The sequence below is a fragment of the Pleurodeles waltl genome, chromosome 3_1 (assembly GCF_031143425.1).
Source record: "Pleurodeles waltl isolate 20211129_DDA chromosome 3_1, aPleWal1.hap1.20221129, whole genome shotgun sequence".
Classification (NCBI taxonomy): Eukaryota; Metazoa; Chordata; class Amphibia; order Caudata; family Salamandridae; genus Pleurodeles; species Pleurodeles waltl.
The window spans coordinates 1,452,596,651-1,452,615,208 of record NC_090440.1 but is presented as its reverse complement, the minus strand read 5'-3'; the positions used below and the strand labels follow the sequence as shown (position 1 = coordinate 1,452,615,208).

Genomic DNA, 18,558 nt, shown 5'->3' with positions numbered 1-18,558 from the left:
ACACAGTCAGGCACTCAGGGCAGAGGAACGTGACTGTATACCATCCCGTGGATATTTCTGATAGAACAGTCAAGGAAGACTATTTCATTCAGCTTCCAAACCTGTTGGGGCTGTGGGACTGGTCTATCCAAAGTTGTCATAACTAGAAGGTGGTTTGAGAGAATACATCTACCAATGTCTACTGAGAAGATGGACTTGAGTAGTGTTCATGGTGTCAAAAAATATTCAGGGTGAAGATGAGATCTGTTGACAGCTGAAACAAGTGTAATCATACTCAGGAAAGTGGGTGATGTGCTATATTTTTGCAAGGTTTAATACTATCAAACTATTCAGGCGCAACCGTGGAGTTACAGTACTCTGACATGTGAAATGCTTTATCCACGGACGGATCTAGGACACTAAGATCTCCCCCCAACTATGATTTCATTGTTCGTGAATCTTCTTACTGTGGGGTGGATGTCTGCTTAAACATTTTCTTTATGAAAAGTGGGTCTTACACCAAAAACATTGAATATGAGCTCCAATGCAAGTAGCCCTGCAATCCCAACACGCTTGCCTTGTTGTCCTTCTGAGCTTTTTGTCCCTTGTTACTGCCGCTTTCATTAAATGAGTGGGCCATCTCCAGCTATGCATACAATTTGGGTGTTCTCAGTCAGCCGCAGGGTTCATTTCCATCTCAGCCTGTCCTCCCAACATCTTTTATTTCTCTTTCTCCTCTTTGCTCTCCATAAACAATGAGATTGCCATTATGGACATATGTCATCTCATGTTTTGTGTTCTCCTCCTGTTAAGGTGTGAGATTCAATATCTTAACCACGTGTATGGAGATTACACCACTCAAAAGAAACACAAAGGGTAGCCCCCAACTTTATTGGGCTTATTTGGATTGAAGGTAATGATATGCAATATTTGGCAATATCTGTAGTGCAAGCTTGGTTACTAGAATATCCTGAAACAGAAAGATGGGGATTCTATGTATGTGATAATGTAAACTTTTCTGGTGGCTCTCAGGAACTTTTCTCTGCCCTTTAGAACATGAACTCAGATCAGCGCTTAAGTTATTCCTCATTTTAAAAGGTGTGAAAACCCTAGGAGTGTGGTCCAAATCTAAAACAGTTATCAGGGAATTATAATTTGCTGCAAAAGAGGCCAAGGAAGTATGGCTTAGGGTCTACGTTCTGTAATTCTCCCAGGACGAGTACATTATTTCTCCTGGAGATGTTCTCGTAGTAGTCTATCTTGCCCAAGAAGGTCTGATATTGCTCCAGTTCATCCACTCTACTTTCTAGTTCACACACCCTCCAACCGCCCCCCCCCCCCCCAACCAATAGAGCTAGTTCCACTGTTGCTGCTGTCTTGAGTTGGTTTAACTTGATCTATTTCTAGAATTCCACGATCAAAAGGCATATGACTCCCTTTGTAGGCAAAGCGTTTACATTGCTGCCGTTATAAGGTCAGGTGGAAGGCAGGTCTTGGAGGTAGGCCCTTTTATGGTTATGTTCTGCCAGAGGCAGGCACATCATCAATACTGAGGACCTTCAGCACATTATTACTGGCTGTAGACTTGATTATGAAGGAAGCCACAGGTCAGTCATTTGTTAGAAACATATTTGTGTGATGTTTGTACTGCAACTGTTTCCTAAGGTGCTGATTCATGACCGCATCACTGCAGCCAAATCATAACCTCTAGCATTTTGGGAACTTACCCATCTCCCAGGAGTATCCGTAGACATTAGGTGTCTATTGCCTCTTATAAGGGATAACAGAAGAACCCTAAACTGCATCTCATTGTGCTTTGCTGTTTAACAACTTCAGCACATTAGTGCTAGTCTTGCATCAAATGTTTGGAACAGTCAAATTGTCATGAAACGAGCACGAGTGCTCATTAATGTTAGAGTCCATCCAAAATCGACCAGCAGTGCATGTGGGACTCCTTTTCAACACCTGAAGAAAAGGTCACAGGCCAGGCAGTGCTCCACTCTTGGGCCTCACCTGTGACCACTGTTTACATTCTGGACCACTCAGATGCATGATCTGTGCCTGTGCACTAGTTGTCCTAATGAAGCTTCAACTATCTAGCCAATCGCTGCAGGGTTACCATCAATGCATTTAGGGTCAACGTGTTCTCCTTTTGGACACCTGTCTTGCAAATTTTTCTGCTCTCAGTTAAAGATGCCAATACCCTTTACTTTAAAAGTGGTAAATGGTGCATTGTCTTGAGGATCGAACGATATGTGTATTTGACCACCGACTCCATCTTGCTCATTGACCACATTTTGTGCTTAGCTTCAGGTGCTCTCACAGCAGCGGTGCAGGGTTTTTCAACACCAAGCTTGTTTTCCACACAGAACGTGTTTATGCTTTTCTCACCAGAACAGGGTCACGCTGTGTTCAAACATAATATGGGGGATGTGGACCGCAAACATGATAAGAAAGTCTCAGGCTGGGAATGTTTTCATCAGTGAAAAGTACAGGTCTATCTCTGGAATGCGCATTGGGGCAGGGCCCATTCCTTTGCATGTTTTCAACGCAGACCAAGTACAACCAGCGTTTTAATTTCATAACTGAAGGGAGGGGGGTTACTAGAATCTTCCTCTTGAGTTAGTTTGAGGTATAAATGACAAGGAAACTTGGCACTGAGGAAGGAGCTCACCCGAGAGTGGACGCACTTGCTCATGAAAATCCCATTTGGGGACGGTCTCCTGCATCAGCCATTCAGGGTTCCTTGGCCTGGTGCTGGCAAGGAGGATAGATTTAACTCACACGGTGATGCATTTCAATTCTAAACTACTTAGCTTAAATATATATATGCAAGCTGTATATATTCACTGCTGATGAATTGCACATTTTTTGCCCGTCACTGTTTAACTGCTGTGAATATTTTGGTATATGCATGCGTTTCACTGCATTGGAGTTAAATGCTTATGTTCATATATTTGTGTGCTTTTATTTGATATCTGGGACGTATTTTAATGTACAAGTTACTTACCGTTGGTAACAAAATATCTGGTAGAGACATATTCTAGTTGCAGATTCCTTACCTTAGAATTTCCCCTCAGGCTGTGAGTATTTTGGTATATGCATGCGTTTCACTGCATTTGAGTTGAATACTTATGTTCATATATTTGTGTGCTTTTATTTGTTATCTGGAAAGTGTCTTAATGTACAAGTTACTTACCTTTGGTAACAAAATATCTGGTAGAGACATATTCTAGTTGCAGAATCCTTACCTTAGAATTTCCCCCCAGGTGTCAGACTGGATCCGGAGATTTTTTCTTCGAGCAATATCCTTGCACGTCAATAGGTGGCGGTGGTTGACTCTGAGTGAGTCGTTGGCATTGTAGTCGCGTGATGACGTCCGGAGTAGTACATAGGCACTCAGTTTGTTTTATCGACTTTCCACGCCACAGTGCAGATTCACTAAGAACACTGAGATTGGTGAACCAGAGCTCAGTACCTGAAGGGGGAATCCCTGTCCCTAGAAATCAGTTCGCAAGCAGGGACGAAGGGTGGGTCAGTAAGGAATCTGCAATTAGAATATGTCTCTACCAGATATTTCGTTACCGAAAGTAAGTAACTTGTACATCTGATAGACACTTTTAGTTGCAGATTCCTTACCTTAGAACAGATCCCCAAGCAATGCCATACTCAGAGGCGGGCTGCGAACCAAGATCACATAGAAAGTCCTGAAAGAACTAATGACCAAAGTAGCCACCCCGATGGACCTGACTCTGGCCAGGCAGTAGTGTTTAGCAAACGTGTGAAAGGATGCCCACATAGCTGCCTGGCAGATATCCAGCGCAGAGCAAAACACAAATGATGGACGGAATGCGGAACCAAACATTCACCCCCAGTCACAGATCTGGGTTTAATCCATCGTTCATTTGCTCACTATGCCACCCCAGTTTAGACCCAGCCATACGCAAATCAGTCTTGACCCTGTTCCTCATGGGAACAGTTCAGCCCGAACTGCCAGGCCAGGTCCTCCCTGGCGGCCAAAGCAGAGCAAAACACAAATGATGGCCAGGAACTCTGCGTGCTAACGTAGTGTAAGCAGCAGTTGCTCTGGTGGAATGAGCGTGCAAGCGCTCAGGGGGTTGCTTCTTGGTCAAAGCGTAGCACATCTTGATGCAAAGTAGTACCCATCAAGCGATGGTACGTTTTTGCACTGCCTTTCCTTTCTTTGCACCCACACACCCGGCAAAGAGTTGATCGTCCACCCAGAAATCTTTAGTACTTTTTAGATAGAACGCCAACGCTCTTTTTGGGTCCAGACGGTGGAGTGTCTACTCCTCATTATCAGAAGGATGTGGGGGTGCATAAAAAGTAGGCAAAGTAATGGACTGGCTTTAGGAAAATGCCACTGTTGGCATGGTTACCCCCCACTTTTGCCTAGTGTTGATGCTAACTTTGCCTGCAAGTGTGCTGGGACCCTGCTAACCAGGCCCCAGCACCAGTGTTCTTTCCCTGAAACTGTACCTTTGTACCCACAATTGGCACAGGCCTCCCACGCAGTTAAGTACCTTGTAAAAGGTACCCATGGTACCAAGGGTCCTGTGGCAAGGGAAGGTCTCTAAGGGCTGCAGCATGTATTATGCCACCCTGGGGACCCCTCACTCAGCCCATGCACACTGCCTTGCAGCTTGTGTGTGCTGGTGAGGAGAAAAAGACAAAGTCGACATGGCACCCCTCTCAGGGTGCCATGCCCACAAACCACTGCCTGTGGCATAGGTAAGTCACCCCTCTAGCAGGCCTTACAGCCCTTAGGCAAGGTGCACTATACCACAGGTGAGGGCATAGCTGCATGAGCAATATGCCCCTACATTATCTAAGTCCATTCTCAGGCACTATAAGTGCAGTGTGGCCATATTGAGTATATGGGCTGGGAGTTTGTCATTACGAACTCCACAGCACCATAATGGCTTCACTGAATACTGGGAAGCTTGGCATCAAACTTCTCAGCACAATAAACCCACACTGATGCCAGTGTTGGATTTATTGAAACATGATCACAGAGGGCATCTAAGAGATGCCCCCTGTATGTTAGCCCAACTGCTAGTGTAGGACTGACGGGTCTGTGCCAGCCTGTCACTTTCAGACGCATTTCTGACCACATGGGGTGAGAGCCTTTGTGCACTCTGTGGTCAGAAACAAAGCCTGTCCTGGGTGGAGTTGTTTCACACCTCCCCTTGCAGGAACTGTAACACGTGGTGGTGAGCCTCAAAGGCTCAAGCCTCGGATTACAGAGCCACAAGGCACTCCAGCTAGTGGAGATGCCCGGAGAAAGCCCCACTTTTGGCGGCAAGTCCGGCGGGAAAATTAGAGAAAACAGGGAGGAGTGACCACACCAGCCAGGACCACCCCTAAGGTGTCCAGAGCTGAGGTGACCCACTCCCTACAGAATCCTCCATCTTGGTTTGGAGGGCAGGGCCCAATAGGGATAGGAATGTGCCCCCTCCCCAAAGGGAGTGAGCACAAGGAGGGTGTAGCCACCCTCAGGGACAGTAGCCATTGGCTACTGCCCCCTGACCCCAACACACCCCTAAATCTAGGATTTAAGGGCCTCCCTGAACCCAACTCGCCACATTCCTGATGCCCTACAAACAAGAAGGACTGCTGAGCTGAAAACCCATCAGAGAAGAAGGAAGAGAACAACTGCTTTGGCCGTAGCCCTACCGGCCTGTCTCCTGCTTCAGAGAACCTGTAAAAAGAACAGCAACACATCCAAAGGGCCCTGCGACCGCTGCCAACTCCAGAGGACTGCCCTGCACCCCCAAAAGGACCAAGAACTCCTGAGGACAGCGACTCTGTCCCAAAGAAACTTCCTAACAAGGACTCCCACCTCACTCCTGATGTGTGAATCCTGACCCCTGTGCACCCAAAGCCCACAGCCCGTGTCCAGGTGGTCCACCCAGCAAGAAAGGGTCCCCAGGCGATTGGGAACAAGAGCCTGCCCTTGGTTGACCCCTCCAGGCCCGAAGACGATGCCTGCAGAGAGAATCCAGAGGACCCACCAGACCGTGAGCTCTGGACGAAGATAACCGGCACCTACAGGACACACTGCACCCGCAGCCCCCAGGCCTTAGAGAACCTGACCCCCGGTGCAGCCTCAACCAGCAGGTGGCCCTCTGCCCTATCTGACCAGTGGTGCGCCCAAGACACTCCCCTGGACCTCACCTGCAGCATCTGAGTGACCCGCCCCGGGGTCGCCTTTTGATCTCTATTGAAAACCTGACGTCCTGTTTGCACCCTGCACCAGGCCGTTCCTGTGCAGCTGAGGGTGTGTGTTTGGTGCCTACTCGGAGACCCTCCAGTGCTCTTCTAAACCTCCCCCGGTCTGCCCTCCGAGACAGGGGGATGACATCAACAAGTGGTTTGCTGCACTTGAGAGGGCCTGTATGGTACAGGGGGTCCCTCAAAGGCAGTGGGCTGCTAATTTGTGTCTAGCTTTCACTGGAAAGGGTAGGGATAGGATCCTTACGGTTAGAGAAAGTGAAGCTACAAATTTTACAGTTTTGAAGGACGCATTCTTGGATGGATTTGGCTTAACCACTGAACAATACAGGATTACGTTCAGAGACACCAGAAAAGAGTCCTCACAAGACTGGACAGCATGTGTAGACTGTTTATTGAAGGCCTTGGAGGGGTGGTTACATGGCAGTAAAGTATCGGACTATGAAAGCCTGTATAATAATATTCTGAGAGAGCATATTCTGAATAACTGTATGTCTGGCTTGTTACACCAATATCTAGTGGACTCAGATCTGACCTCTCCCCAAGAATTGGGAAAGAAGGCAGACAAATGGGTCAGAACAAGAGTGAACAGAAAAGTTCATACAGGGGGTGACAAGGATAGCAAGAAGAAGGATGGTAAGTCTTCTGACAAGGGTGGGGACAAAAGTAAAACAGAGTCTTCATCAGGCCCCCAAAAATCCTCAGGTGGGGGGGGGGTTAGTCCAAATCCTCTTCCAATAATCAACCTAAAAAGCCTTGGTGTTATTTGTGTAAAGTCAAAGGCCATTGGACAACTGATGGTAGTTGTCCAAAGAAAAACACCAAACCTCCCACTACCACTACCCCTGCTGCTAATTCTAGTGCCCCTAGTAATAGCAGTGGTGGTGGGAGCAAACCTACAAATAGCCAATCCAAGGGTGTAGTTGGGCTCACTATTGGCAATGTAGTTGGGGTTGGTCTTGTTACGGTTGGTTACCTTGGTTGCTTGTCCCCTTAATATGGATAAGTACAAGCAACGTCCCCTAATAAATGGTGTTGAGGTTCAGGCCTACAGGGACAAAGGTCCCAGTGTTACCATTGTTACCATGGTGATAGAGAAACTGGTCCATCCTGAACAAAACCTACTTGGTCAGCAGTACCAAGTGACAGAGGCTCATAACAACACTCTTAGCCACCCCATGGCTGTTGCGAATCTCAAATGGGGGTGGGGGGGGGGGGGGTGTAAGGGGGGATTACTGGTCCAAAGAAAGTTGTGGTTGCCTCAGATTTACCTGTAGACTGTCTACTAGAAAATTATTTAGAGACATCAGCATGGGTGGGGTTGGAGGCTCATGCAGCAATGCTGGGCATTCCTGGGCATATTTTTGCTTTGACAAGGGCTCAGGCCAAAAAGCAAAAAGGACAGAGTAACTTGGATCCTGGAACAATGGACCTAGTGCTCCCTAAAGCTAGGGGTATCAAGGGTAAATCCCTACCCACTATCCCTCCCTCTACAGATGATTCTCCTTTTGAGGAGGAAGAATTTCCTCCCTGTGCAGAACCCTCACCAGATGAGCTGGCAGCAGACACTGCTGAGCTTTTGGGTGGAGGGGGGCCTGCCAGGGAAGAGCTGAGTGTGGCACAGCAAACCTGTCCCACATTAGAGGGTCTCAGACAGCAAGCTGTCAAGCAGCAAAATGGGGATGTCAGTGACTCACAGAGTTTTTACTGGGAGGACACTCTCTTGTACACAGAGGAAAGGGACCCAAAACCTGGAGCAGCCAGGAGATTGGTCATTCCCCTTCAGTACAGAGAGTTCCTCCTAACTCTCGCACACGACATTCCTTTGGCTGGGCATTTGGGCCAGATCAAAACATGGGAAAGGCTTGTCCCCCTGTTTCACTGGCCTAGGATGTCAGAGGACACTAAAGATTTTTGCAAGTCTTGTGTGACCTGCCGAGCCAGTGGCAAGACTGGTGGCACTCCAAAGGCTCCCCTTATTCCATTACCTGTGGTTGGGGTGCCCTTTGAAAGGGTAGGGGTTGACATAGTTGGCCCCCTTGACCCTCCTACTGCTTCAGGCAATAGGTTCATCTTGGTGGTTGTGGACCATGCCACAAAATATCCTGAAACAATTCCTCTAAGGACCACTACAGCTCCTGCAGTGGCAAAGGCCCTCCTGGGAATCTTTTCCTGGGTGGGATTCCCTAAAGAGTTTGTATCAGACAGGGGTAGCAACTTTATGTCTGCATACTTGAAAGCAATGTGTTAGGAGTGTGGTGTTACCTACAAGTTCACCACTCCTTATCATCCACAGACTAATAGACTGGTAGAGAGGTTTAATAAAACTCTCAAAGGTATGATAATGTGACTCCCTGAAAAACTCAGGAGGAGATGGGATGTCCTGTTACCTTGCCACCTTTTTGCTTACAGGGAGGTACCCCAAAAAGGAGTGGGCTTCAGCCCCTTTGAACTCCTCTTTGGACACACTGTAAGAGGTCCACTCACACTTGTGAAAGAGGGTTGGGAACAACCTTTAAAAGCTCCCAAACAAGACATAGTGGACTATGTACTTGGCCTAAGATCCAGAATGGCCGAGTACATGAAAAAGGCCAGTAAAAACTTTCAGGCCAGCCAAGAGCTCCAGAAGCAATGGCATGACCAGAAGGCTGTTCTGATCCAGTACCAACCAGGACAGAAGGTGTGGGTATTGGAGCCTGTGGCCCCAAGAACACTCCAGGACAAATGGAGTGGACCCCATCTCATTGTTGAAAAGAAGGGTGAGGTTACCTATCTGGTAGACCTGGGCACTGCCAGGAGTCCCCTTAGGGTGATTCATAGCAACAGCCTAAAACTCTACTATGACAGGGCTGATCTCACCCTGCTCATGGCAACAGATGAGGGACAGGAAGAAGAGAGTGACCCTCTCCCTGATCTCTTTTCCACCACTGAAAATGATGCTTTAGTGGAGGGAGTAGTTTTGGCAGACTGTCTGACTGCAGAACAGAAAGACAACTGCATAAATCTCCTTGGACAATTTTCTGAACTCTTTTCAATTGTGCCAGGTACCACATCCTGGTGTGAACACACAATTGATAATGGAGACAGCTTGCCTGTCAAAAGTAAAATCTATAGGCAGCCTGACCATGTCAGGGACTGCATAAAACAAGAGGTGCAGAAAATGCTTGATCTAGGAGTGGTTGAACCTTCTGAAAGCCCATGGGTGAGTCCTGTGGTGCTTGTACCAAAGCCTCACTCAAAAGATGAAAAAAGGGAGATGAGGTTTTGTGTAGACTACAGAGATCTCAATCAGATAACAAAAACTGATGCTCACCCTATACCCAGGGCAGATGAGCTCATATATACACTGGCATCTGCCAAGTATCTTAGCACCTTTGATTTGACTGCAGGGTATTGGCAGATCAAATTGGCTGAGGATGCTAAACCCAAAACTGCATTTTCAACTATAGGAGGGCACTACCAATTTACAGTGATGCCCTTTGGGTTGAAAAATGCACCTGCCACTTTTCAGAGGTTGGTGAACACAGTCCTGCAAGGGTTGGAGGCTTTTAGTGCAGCATATCTAGATGATATTGCTGTCTTTAGCTCCACCTGGGATGAGTACCTGGTCCACCTTTGGAAAGTTTTGGAGGCCCTGCAAAAGGCAGGCCTCACTATCAAGGCCTCAAAGTGACAGATAGGGCAGGGAAAGGTGGTTTATCTGGGACACCTGGTAGGTGGAGAACAGATTGCACCACTTCAGGGGAAAATCCAGACAATCATGGATTGGGTTCCACCTACAACTCAGACCCAGGTGAGAGCCTTCTTAGGCCACACAGGCTATTACAGGAGATTCATTAAAAACTATGGCTCCATAGCAGCCCCTCGTAATAATCTCACTAGTAAGAAGATGCCTAAAAAGGTATTGTGGACAGCTAGCTGTCAGAAAGCTTTTGAGGAGCTCAAACAGGCCACATGCTCTGCACATGTCCTAAAAAGCCCATGTTACTCCAAGAAATTAAATGTTCAAACTGATGCATCTGAATTAGGGATGGGGCAGTCTTACCACAACTGAATTCTGAGGGCCAGGATCAACCAGTTGCTTTTATCAGCAGAAGGTTGACCCCTAGAGAAAAGCATTGGTCTGCCATACAGAGGGAGGCCTTTGCTGTGGTCTGGCCACTAAAAAAGTTGAGGCCATACCTGTTTGGCACTCACTTTATTGTTCAGACCGACCACCAACCTCTACTTTGGCTAAAACAAATGAAAGGTGAAAACCCTAAATTGTTGAGGTGGTCTATATCTCTACAGGGAATGGACTATACAGTGGAACATAGACCTGGGAGTAACCACTCCAATGCAGATGGACTCTCCAGATATTTCCACTTAGACAATGAAGACTAATCAGGTCATGGCTAGTCTTATTGTCCTTCGTTTGGGAGGGGGGTTGTGTAGGAAAGTACCATCTTGCCTGGCATGTTACCCCCATATTTCACTGTATATATGTTGTTTTAGTCTATGTGTCACTGGGACACTGCCAGGCAGGGCCCCAGTGCTCATAAGTATGTGCCCTGTATGAGTTACCTGTGTGATGCCTAACTGTCTTACTGAGGCTCTGCTAACCAGAACCTCAGTGGTTATGCACTCTCTGCTTTCCAAATTTGTCACTAACAGGCTAGTGACTAAATTCACCAATTCACATTGGCATACTGGTGCACCCATATAATTCCCTAGTATATGGTACTGAGGTACCCAGTGTATTGGGGTTCCAGGAGATCCCTATGGGCTGCAACATTTCTTTTGCCACCCATAGGGAGCTCTGACAATTCTTACACAGGCCTGACACTGCAGCCTGAGTGAAATAACGTCCACGTTATTTCACAGCCATTTACCACTGCACTTAAGTAACTTATAAGTCACCTATATGTCTATCCTTCATCCAGTGAAGGTTGGGTGCAAAGTTACTTAGTGTGTGGGCACCCTGGCACTAGCCAAGGTGCCCCCACATCGTTCAGGGCAAATTCCCCGGACTTTGTGAGTGCAGGGACACCATTACAAGCGTGCACTATACATAGGTCACTACCTACGTATAGTGTCACAATGGTAACTCCGAACATGGCCATGTAACACATCTAACATCATGGAATTGTCCCCCCCAATACCATTCTGGTATTGGGGGGGACAATTCCATGATCCCCGGGTCTCTAGCACAGTACCCAACCCCTCAGACAGGTTTCTGCCCTCCTGGGGTCCAGGCAGCCCTGGCCCAGGAAGGCAGAACAAAGGATTTCCTCTGAGAGAGGGTGTTACACCCTCTCCCTTTGGAAATAGGTGTGAAGGCTGGGGAGGAGTAGCCTCCCCCAGCCTCTGGAAATGCTTTGATGGGCACAGATGGTGCCCATCTCTGCATAAGCCAGTCTACACCGGTTCAGGGATCCCCCAGCCCTGCTCTGGCACGAAACTGGACAAAGGACAGGGGAGTGACCACTCCCTTGACCTGCACCTCCCAGGGGAGGTGCCCAGAGCTCCTCAAGTGTATCCCAGACCTCTGCCATCTTGAAAACAGAGGTGTTGGGGGCACACTGGACTGCTCTGAGTGGCCAGTGCCAGCAGGTGACGTCAGAGGCTCCTTCTGATAGGCTCTTACCTCTCTTGGTAGCCAATACTCCTTCCTAGGTAGCCAAACCTCCTTTTCTGGCTATTTAGGGTCTCTGCTTTGGGGAATTCTTCAGATAACGAATGCAAGCGCTCATCAGTTTCCTCTGCATCTCCCTCTTCACCTTCTACCAAAGGATCGACCGCTGACTGCTCAAGCTGCCTGCAAAACCACAAAAAAATAGCAAGACGACTACCAGCAACATTGTAGCGCCTAATTGTGCCGGCTTTCTCAACTGTTTACAGGTGGTGCATGTTCTGGGGGTAGCCTGCCTTCACCCTGCACCAGAAGCTCCGAAGAAATCTCCAGTGGGTCGACGGAATCTTCCCCCTGCTAATGCAGGCACCAAAAGACTGCAACACTGGTCCTCTGGGTCCCCTCTCATCCTGACGAGTGTGGGCCCTGGAACTCAGCAACTCTGTCCAAGTGACTCCCACAGTACAGTGTGACTCTTCAGTCCAAGTTTGGTGGAGGTAAGTCCTTGCCTCCCCACGCTAGACTGCATTGCTGGTTACCGCATGATTTGCAGCTGCTCTGGCTCCTGTGCACTCTTCCAGGATTTCCTTCGTGCACAGCAAAGCCTGGGTCCCCGACACTCCTTCCTGCAGTGCACAACCTTCTGAGTTGTCCTCCAGCGTTGTGAGACTCCCTTTTGTGACTTCGCGTGGACTCCGGTTCACTCTTCTTCCAAGTGCCTGTAAGGGTACTTCTGCGGGTGCTGCCTGCTTCTGTGAGGGCTCCCCGAGTTGCTGAGCGCCCCCTCGGTCTCCTCCTCCAAGTGGCGACATCCTGGTCCCTCCTGGGCCACAGCAGCACCCAAAAACCTCTACCGCGCCCCTTGCAGCTAGCAAAGCTTGTTTGCGCTCTTTCTGCGTGGGAACACCTCTGCAAGCTTCATCGCGACGTGGGACATCCGTCTTCCAAAGGAGAAGTTACTAGTCCTCTTCTTTCTTGCATAACTCCAAGCTTCTTCCACCCGGTGGCAGCTTCCTTGCACCATCAGCTGGCATTTCCTGGGCTCCTGCCCACTCTCGACACTGTCGCGACTATTGGACTTGGTCCCCTTGCCTTACAGGTACTCAGGTCCGGAAATCCACTGTTGCATTGCTGGTGCTTGTTCTTCCTGCAGAATCCCCCTATCACGATTTCTGTGCTCTCTGGGGGTAGTAGGTGCACTTTACATCTACCTTTCAGTGTCTTGGGGTGAGCTATTTTTCTAACCCTCACTTTTTTCTTACAGTCCCAGCGACCCTCTACAAGCTCACATAGGTTTGGGGTCCATTCGTGGTTCGCATTCCACTTTGAGTATATGGTTTGTGTTGCCCCTGTACCTATGTGCTCCTATTGCAATCTACTGTAATTCTACACTTTTTGCATTACTTTTCTTGCTATTACTTACCTAATTTTGGTTTGTGTACATATATCTTGTGTATATAACTTATCCTCATACTGAGGGTACTCACTGAGATACTTTTGGCATATTGTCATAAAAATAAAGTACCTTTATTTTTAGTAACTCTGTGTATTGTGTTTTCTTATGATATTGTGCATATGATATAAGTGGTATAGTAGGAGCTTTACATGTCTCCTAGTTCAGCCTAAGCTGCTTTGCCATAGCTACCTTCTATCAGTCTAAGCTGCTAGAAACACCTCTTCTACACTAATAAGGGATAACAGGACCAGGCACAAGGTGTAAGTACCTCTGGTACCCACTACAAGCCAGGCCAGCCTCCTACAGTGGCACAGTGGCTGGGGGACACGACAGGGAGCCCCTTCCATGCCAAGGAAAGACGGAATGTTGGGGGCGAGGGGCAGCGGAAAGGCCAAGGGACCGAGCAGTAGCACAGGAGTCCTTGAATCCCTCCAAGACCCAGTCCGCCTTGTGTCTAAAGAGACAGGAGCCATCAAAAGGCATGTCCATAAGAGACTGTTGGACACCCCCGAAAAATCAGAAGTAGGCAACCAGGCGTGGTGTCTCAGGGCCACTGTTATCGCAACCCATCTGCCCAGAGAGTCGATCGTGTCCAGCCCACATCAGATTGTGAACTACACCGCATCTTTCCCATCGTTGACAGCTTGGGAGACGATAGCACAGGGCTCCTCCGGTATCTGAGTCAGAACTTGCGTGACAGTATCCCACAGAGTGGGTATAGCAGGCCAAAATGCATGCAGTGTCACAAACCGCAGCGTGAGACTGGAGGAAGAAAACATCTTCTTCCCAAATTGTTCCAGCCTTTTTTATTCCCTACCCACAGGTGCGGAAGGGAATGCGCCTGAGGAAGAGGAAGCCTGGAAGACAAGACTCTCAGGTGTGGGGTGTTGGGACAGGAATTTAGCGTAGTTGGTCTGATGGAGGTGTGCGATAGTCCTATTCACAGGAGCCCCTGTGTTGGGTTTGGACCAAGCACCCAAAGGGACATCGGTGAGGGCTTCATTGAATGGCAAAAGGGACTCAGATGTGGAATCCCCTGGCTGAAGCACCTCCATCAGGAGATTGGACCTGACCTGTACAGTAGGTAGCTCAAGGCCAAGGACCTCAGCCGCCCTACTGACCAGCATATCATTAGTCGCTCCCTCCGCCGTAGCCACGGTAGGTTTAGACAGCATGCCAGTATCTGGAGAAAGGTCCAGTCCACTGGCCTCGCCCAATTCCTATGCGCAGTCCAAAGATGGTTCATCCTGGTATTCTTAAGGGTCTAAGCATCACAAAAAGACCCAATGCGGATCCATCACGGACATTATGGAGTGACATCCCTCACACGGCTTGAAACCGGTCTTCGGGGACATCTCGATGCCCCAAAAACTCAACCAAAAACTCAACAAAATAGTCGACGTCGGTCAAAAAGAGACCAGGGTAGCTCTCTCTGGATCAGCGCGTGGCGCGGAAAGAAAAGAACTGACGTCACTGCGCCGAGGCATCATCTATGTACTACTCCCGATGTCATCACGGCGACTACGATGCCTGCAGAGTCAACCAAAGCCACCTACTGGCACGCAAGGGTATTGCTCGAAGAACTGAGTGCATGTTCATTACCACATAGTTCGGTGTAAGGCCTTTTTCACAGTTCCAGGCACTTCAGGCAATTTGTTCTAGTTATACATTTCAAAAACAGATTCATATTTTTCTTTTTTTTTTTTTTTTAGTTTTAGCAGACATAGCACACAAAGTACTCTGAAATGATAAAAGTGGCGTACCACGTTGTTTGGTCCTGTCCAGTTACACTCCACCACAGTTTGGTTAATCGCCTTAACTTTCAGGCTTGGAACTGGTGGCCTCGTACCCAAGGTCACAACATGTTCAAAAGATATAGGACTGTCACCAAAAGAAGTTCTGGCCCAGGCCGAAATTTCATAAGCTGTTTGTGCTGTTAGATTACCTACTATAGAAGACAGAAAGAGTCAGTCATTTCATAAATGTACATCCATTATTAGTAAACAGTGATCAAAGCAGGGTATTGAACAGTATAACAGATTTGCAATTATAAAAAGTAATGATTCTTTTGTGTTTTACATGTGCCCCTTCAATACTGTAGGTTTTCCTTACTAGGTATCTCTGTCTGATGAGTTATGTTGAGAATATAATTCAATAGCTACTCATTTCACAAGGTTTATGTCTTTGTGAAAACCCTACGACAGATTTATTGCATTTTACTTCTTCTCCACTGATGGTGAAGTGGTTGTCCAAATCCAGAGTGAGCCTTTTAAGACTGCTACAACCCTCACAGCAGTGTACTATTACCTAGTGGCGGTTGCCATTAGTAGTTATACTTAGGACCATGTTTCCATAGAAAAAGCATTTTGACTTGCCTATATCTTTGCCACTGTTTTACAAATCTTCACAAAATTTTCCCCAAAAAAGTGTTGTGGAGATTCTTGTTGCACATTGGTGAGATTCGGGGTGATCTGTCAAGTGGGGGCCTAGAAAAAGGGGGCTCAAGAAACGTTGCATTTCCCACGTTAATTCCCACAGGATTCTTTAGACACGACTACAGGCCGAACTACTGGGCAGAATTACACTAAATTTGGAAGAAAGCTAGCTGCTGATACGCAGTTAACGATTTCACTTATTTGGTGTGAATCCATTCAGTAGATAGTAAAGGGAATATCAATTTGTATATCTCTGGCTGCGAATATTTCACAAAATGTTTGCAAATATGCGTGTGAAAAAAAGCGTTGCAATTGGCTGACCACAACCTGACTACAAAGTTGCAGCCGCCATTTTATTTCATGGGACACAGTCCCTGAGGATGAAAATCAAAATTGAAAGTGCCATAAGGGGTCAGTGTCAAGGTACCCTAACCCACAAGGGTGTGATACAGGTGTGTTTAGGTGCAAATTATCGGTTTAAAATAATTTAGCATCGCCATCAGCGATATTCACAAAAATTCACGAATTTTCGCGAATTATTCGCTAATATGGAAAAATTTGAAAGAAAAACCACAGACTCATCCATACACGAATTCATACACTTATACATGCACTAAGAGACTCATGTGTCCACTCACACACCCACTTTCAGGCCCACTCAAACACTTACGCACCCACTCACAGATCCACTAACAGGGACAGGCCCTGTGGCCAACCTGCGCTGCCCACATCCAAAGGATATGCATGGCGTGGGGTTGGGTGGTTATGAGGGCTTGGCTGCAAGGCCTGGCGGCAGGCCATGCCTTGCGAACAATCCCTGCCACGCATGGCCTTTAAAGGGATGGAATAACGTATAGTAATTAAAATTGCTTAGCATTAAAAAAAAAGTATGGAAATTCACTCAAAAAAACCAAAGGTTACAGGGACGTTATAATTAGGTTCTGAATTTACTCATACAAAACTATAGAAATTAAGCAGTTATAGAGTTTTTTTAAAGTAACTGTGTATAAACATTACAAATGATGAACAAAATTGAAAATGAACTATATATATTGACACACAGTATATTAATCCATAGCCAGTGGGGCGTTCTTTTGTCCGTATTCTGTTTGATTGATCCCTTTCCCACTCGGCCTTTATGGGATCACACTCCGCTGTCTCGAAATTTTACTGTGGCATAAAAAACAATCAAAAGAGCTTTTACAACAGTCAAAGAGGATCTAGACACGAAAATTCACTCTGGCCAATCTATTCTGGTGGAAACAGAAAAACATCTGACTGATTAGCCACCACACTAGAGCTTCAAGGCAGAGAAGGAATGTATCAAAAATATTACTCATAACTATTTTGCAGTTTGTAGAGTTGTAGAGCATGTGCTGTGCATTCTTCTAATTTTGAGGTCCTTATATTACAGTATTGAACACTCACTGAAAGACTAATGATCACATCTCCGAAGCCCACTGTCCAAAAGTCAGATGCCACGTTAGATTTTGCTATGTTTCCTTCCCATAAGAAAGGTTAATACGTTATGATGTACACTAAAGCACACTTCTCGTCCTCTGGAGTAGAGCCATGAGGGTATTTGTTTCTATTCTCATTTTAGGTCATGTGTTAAAATGTTGGTTTTCCAGAGCTCCCAGATCTAGAATGAGTTGACGGGTTTTCTGCTCATCTGGAATAATCCCTGCGTACTGAGCATTTTGTGCAGCTTGTCACAACAAAGGAATTTGGCAAAAAGTTTTACTCTGTGCATAGTCCTGAACCTACTAGCCAGTAAACCCTAAATTGTATATCCGGGATGGGAGGATGTACTGAAAGGTTGTTAGAAAATCACATTGGTACTATGGTCGCAGGATATTCTACTGAAGGTCAATGGAGGGGTGCCAGTTTTACTACTAAGGCCAGAAATTCATAAAATGGCTGACTAACATCAATCTGGCATGCCAACTTTTGACATTCAAGAGAATGGAACAGCCGATCTACACTCTTTGTTCAAGTCTGGCCAACAGCATGCTTACCAAAGTTAAACAGTGATCATACACTCCAGAGGCCAGCGGTCATTGTGTGCCACAGCAAATCTATCACCATAAAAGCTGTATAGCTGCAAAAACTGATAATGAAAGGAAACACAAAGCCTGTTGGGATGGGCAACTAACGTTATGTTAGATATCGGAGGTGTGTGGGAAACATTTTATGTAATCAGTTGCCTAGCAAGGAATAAAAAACACAGCGGCAGGCTGGCCGAGCGCATCACCATGAGTGATTTCTGCGGGTCATCTTGTTAAAGGAATATGATGAGAATGGAAATGAGACAGAAAAAGTTACTTACTTGGGTAATGCCTTTTCTGGTAGATGCTCTATCTAAACTGCAGATTTCTCACCCAAGAATACTCCCCAGGTGCCAGATAGGATCCGGATGCTTTTTTTCAGCAGCACTGCTAGGTGGCACCATATGACTCACCCAGAAGTGGCAGATAGGAGTCACATATACCTGCATACCCAAGTGGCACTGGTGAGGCCGAAAAGGAGCACCATGAACCATGCTTATGTTTGACTTTTTAATTTCAGATACAGTCTGTGGGACTACAGGAAGGGTAAATGAAAATAAGCCTCCTGCAAGCCCAAGCACACCATACAGGGTCCATCGTAGACAGGATCTGTGCCAGCATGAGCATTTTGATGGCATGCAGAGACCGAAGGTCCAAAATTAGGCCCAAGGTCCCCATCCTTTTTCGGAACCAGGAACCTGCATGTGTAATCACTCTCTCCTCTTTCCAGGACCAGTAACACGCTCAGTGGCATCCCTGAAGTGCAACACCTAC

The 18,558-nt window shown here is 47.0% G+C and overlaps 1 protein-coding gene across 1 annotated transcript in view; it reads right to left on the bottom strand.

The window, feature by feature from the left end:
• The window catches only part of SORL1 (sortilin related receptor 1), a 669,532-nt gene that overhangs the window by 104,427 nt on the left and 546,547 nt on the right, over positions 1-18,558 (bottom strand). Inside the window, exon 41 of the mRNA XM_069225024.1 lies at positions 15,065-15,249. Within this exon, the coding sequence (XP_069081125.1) occupies positions 15,065-15,249 (185 nt within the window). The remainder of the gene's footprint in view (positions 1-15,064; positions 15,250-18,558) is intronic.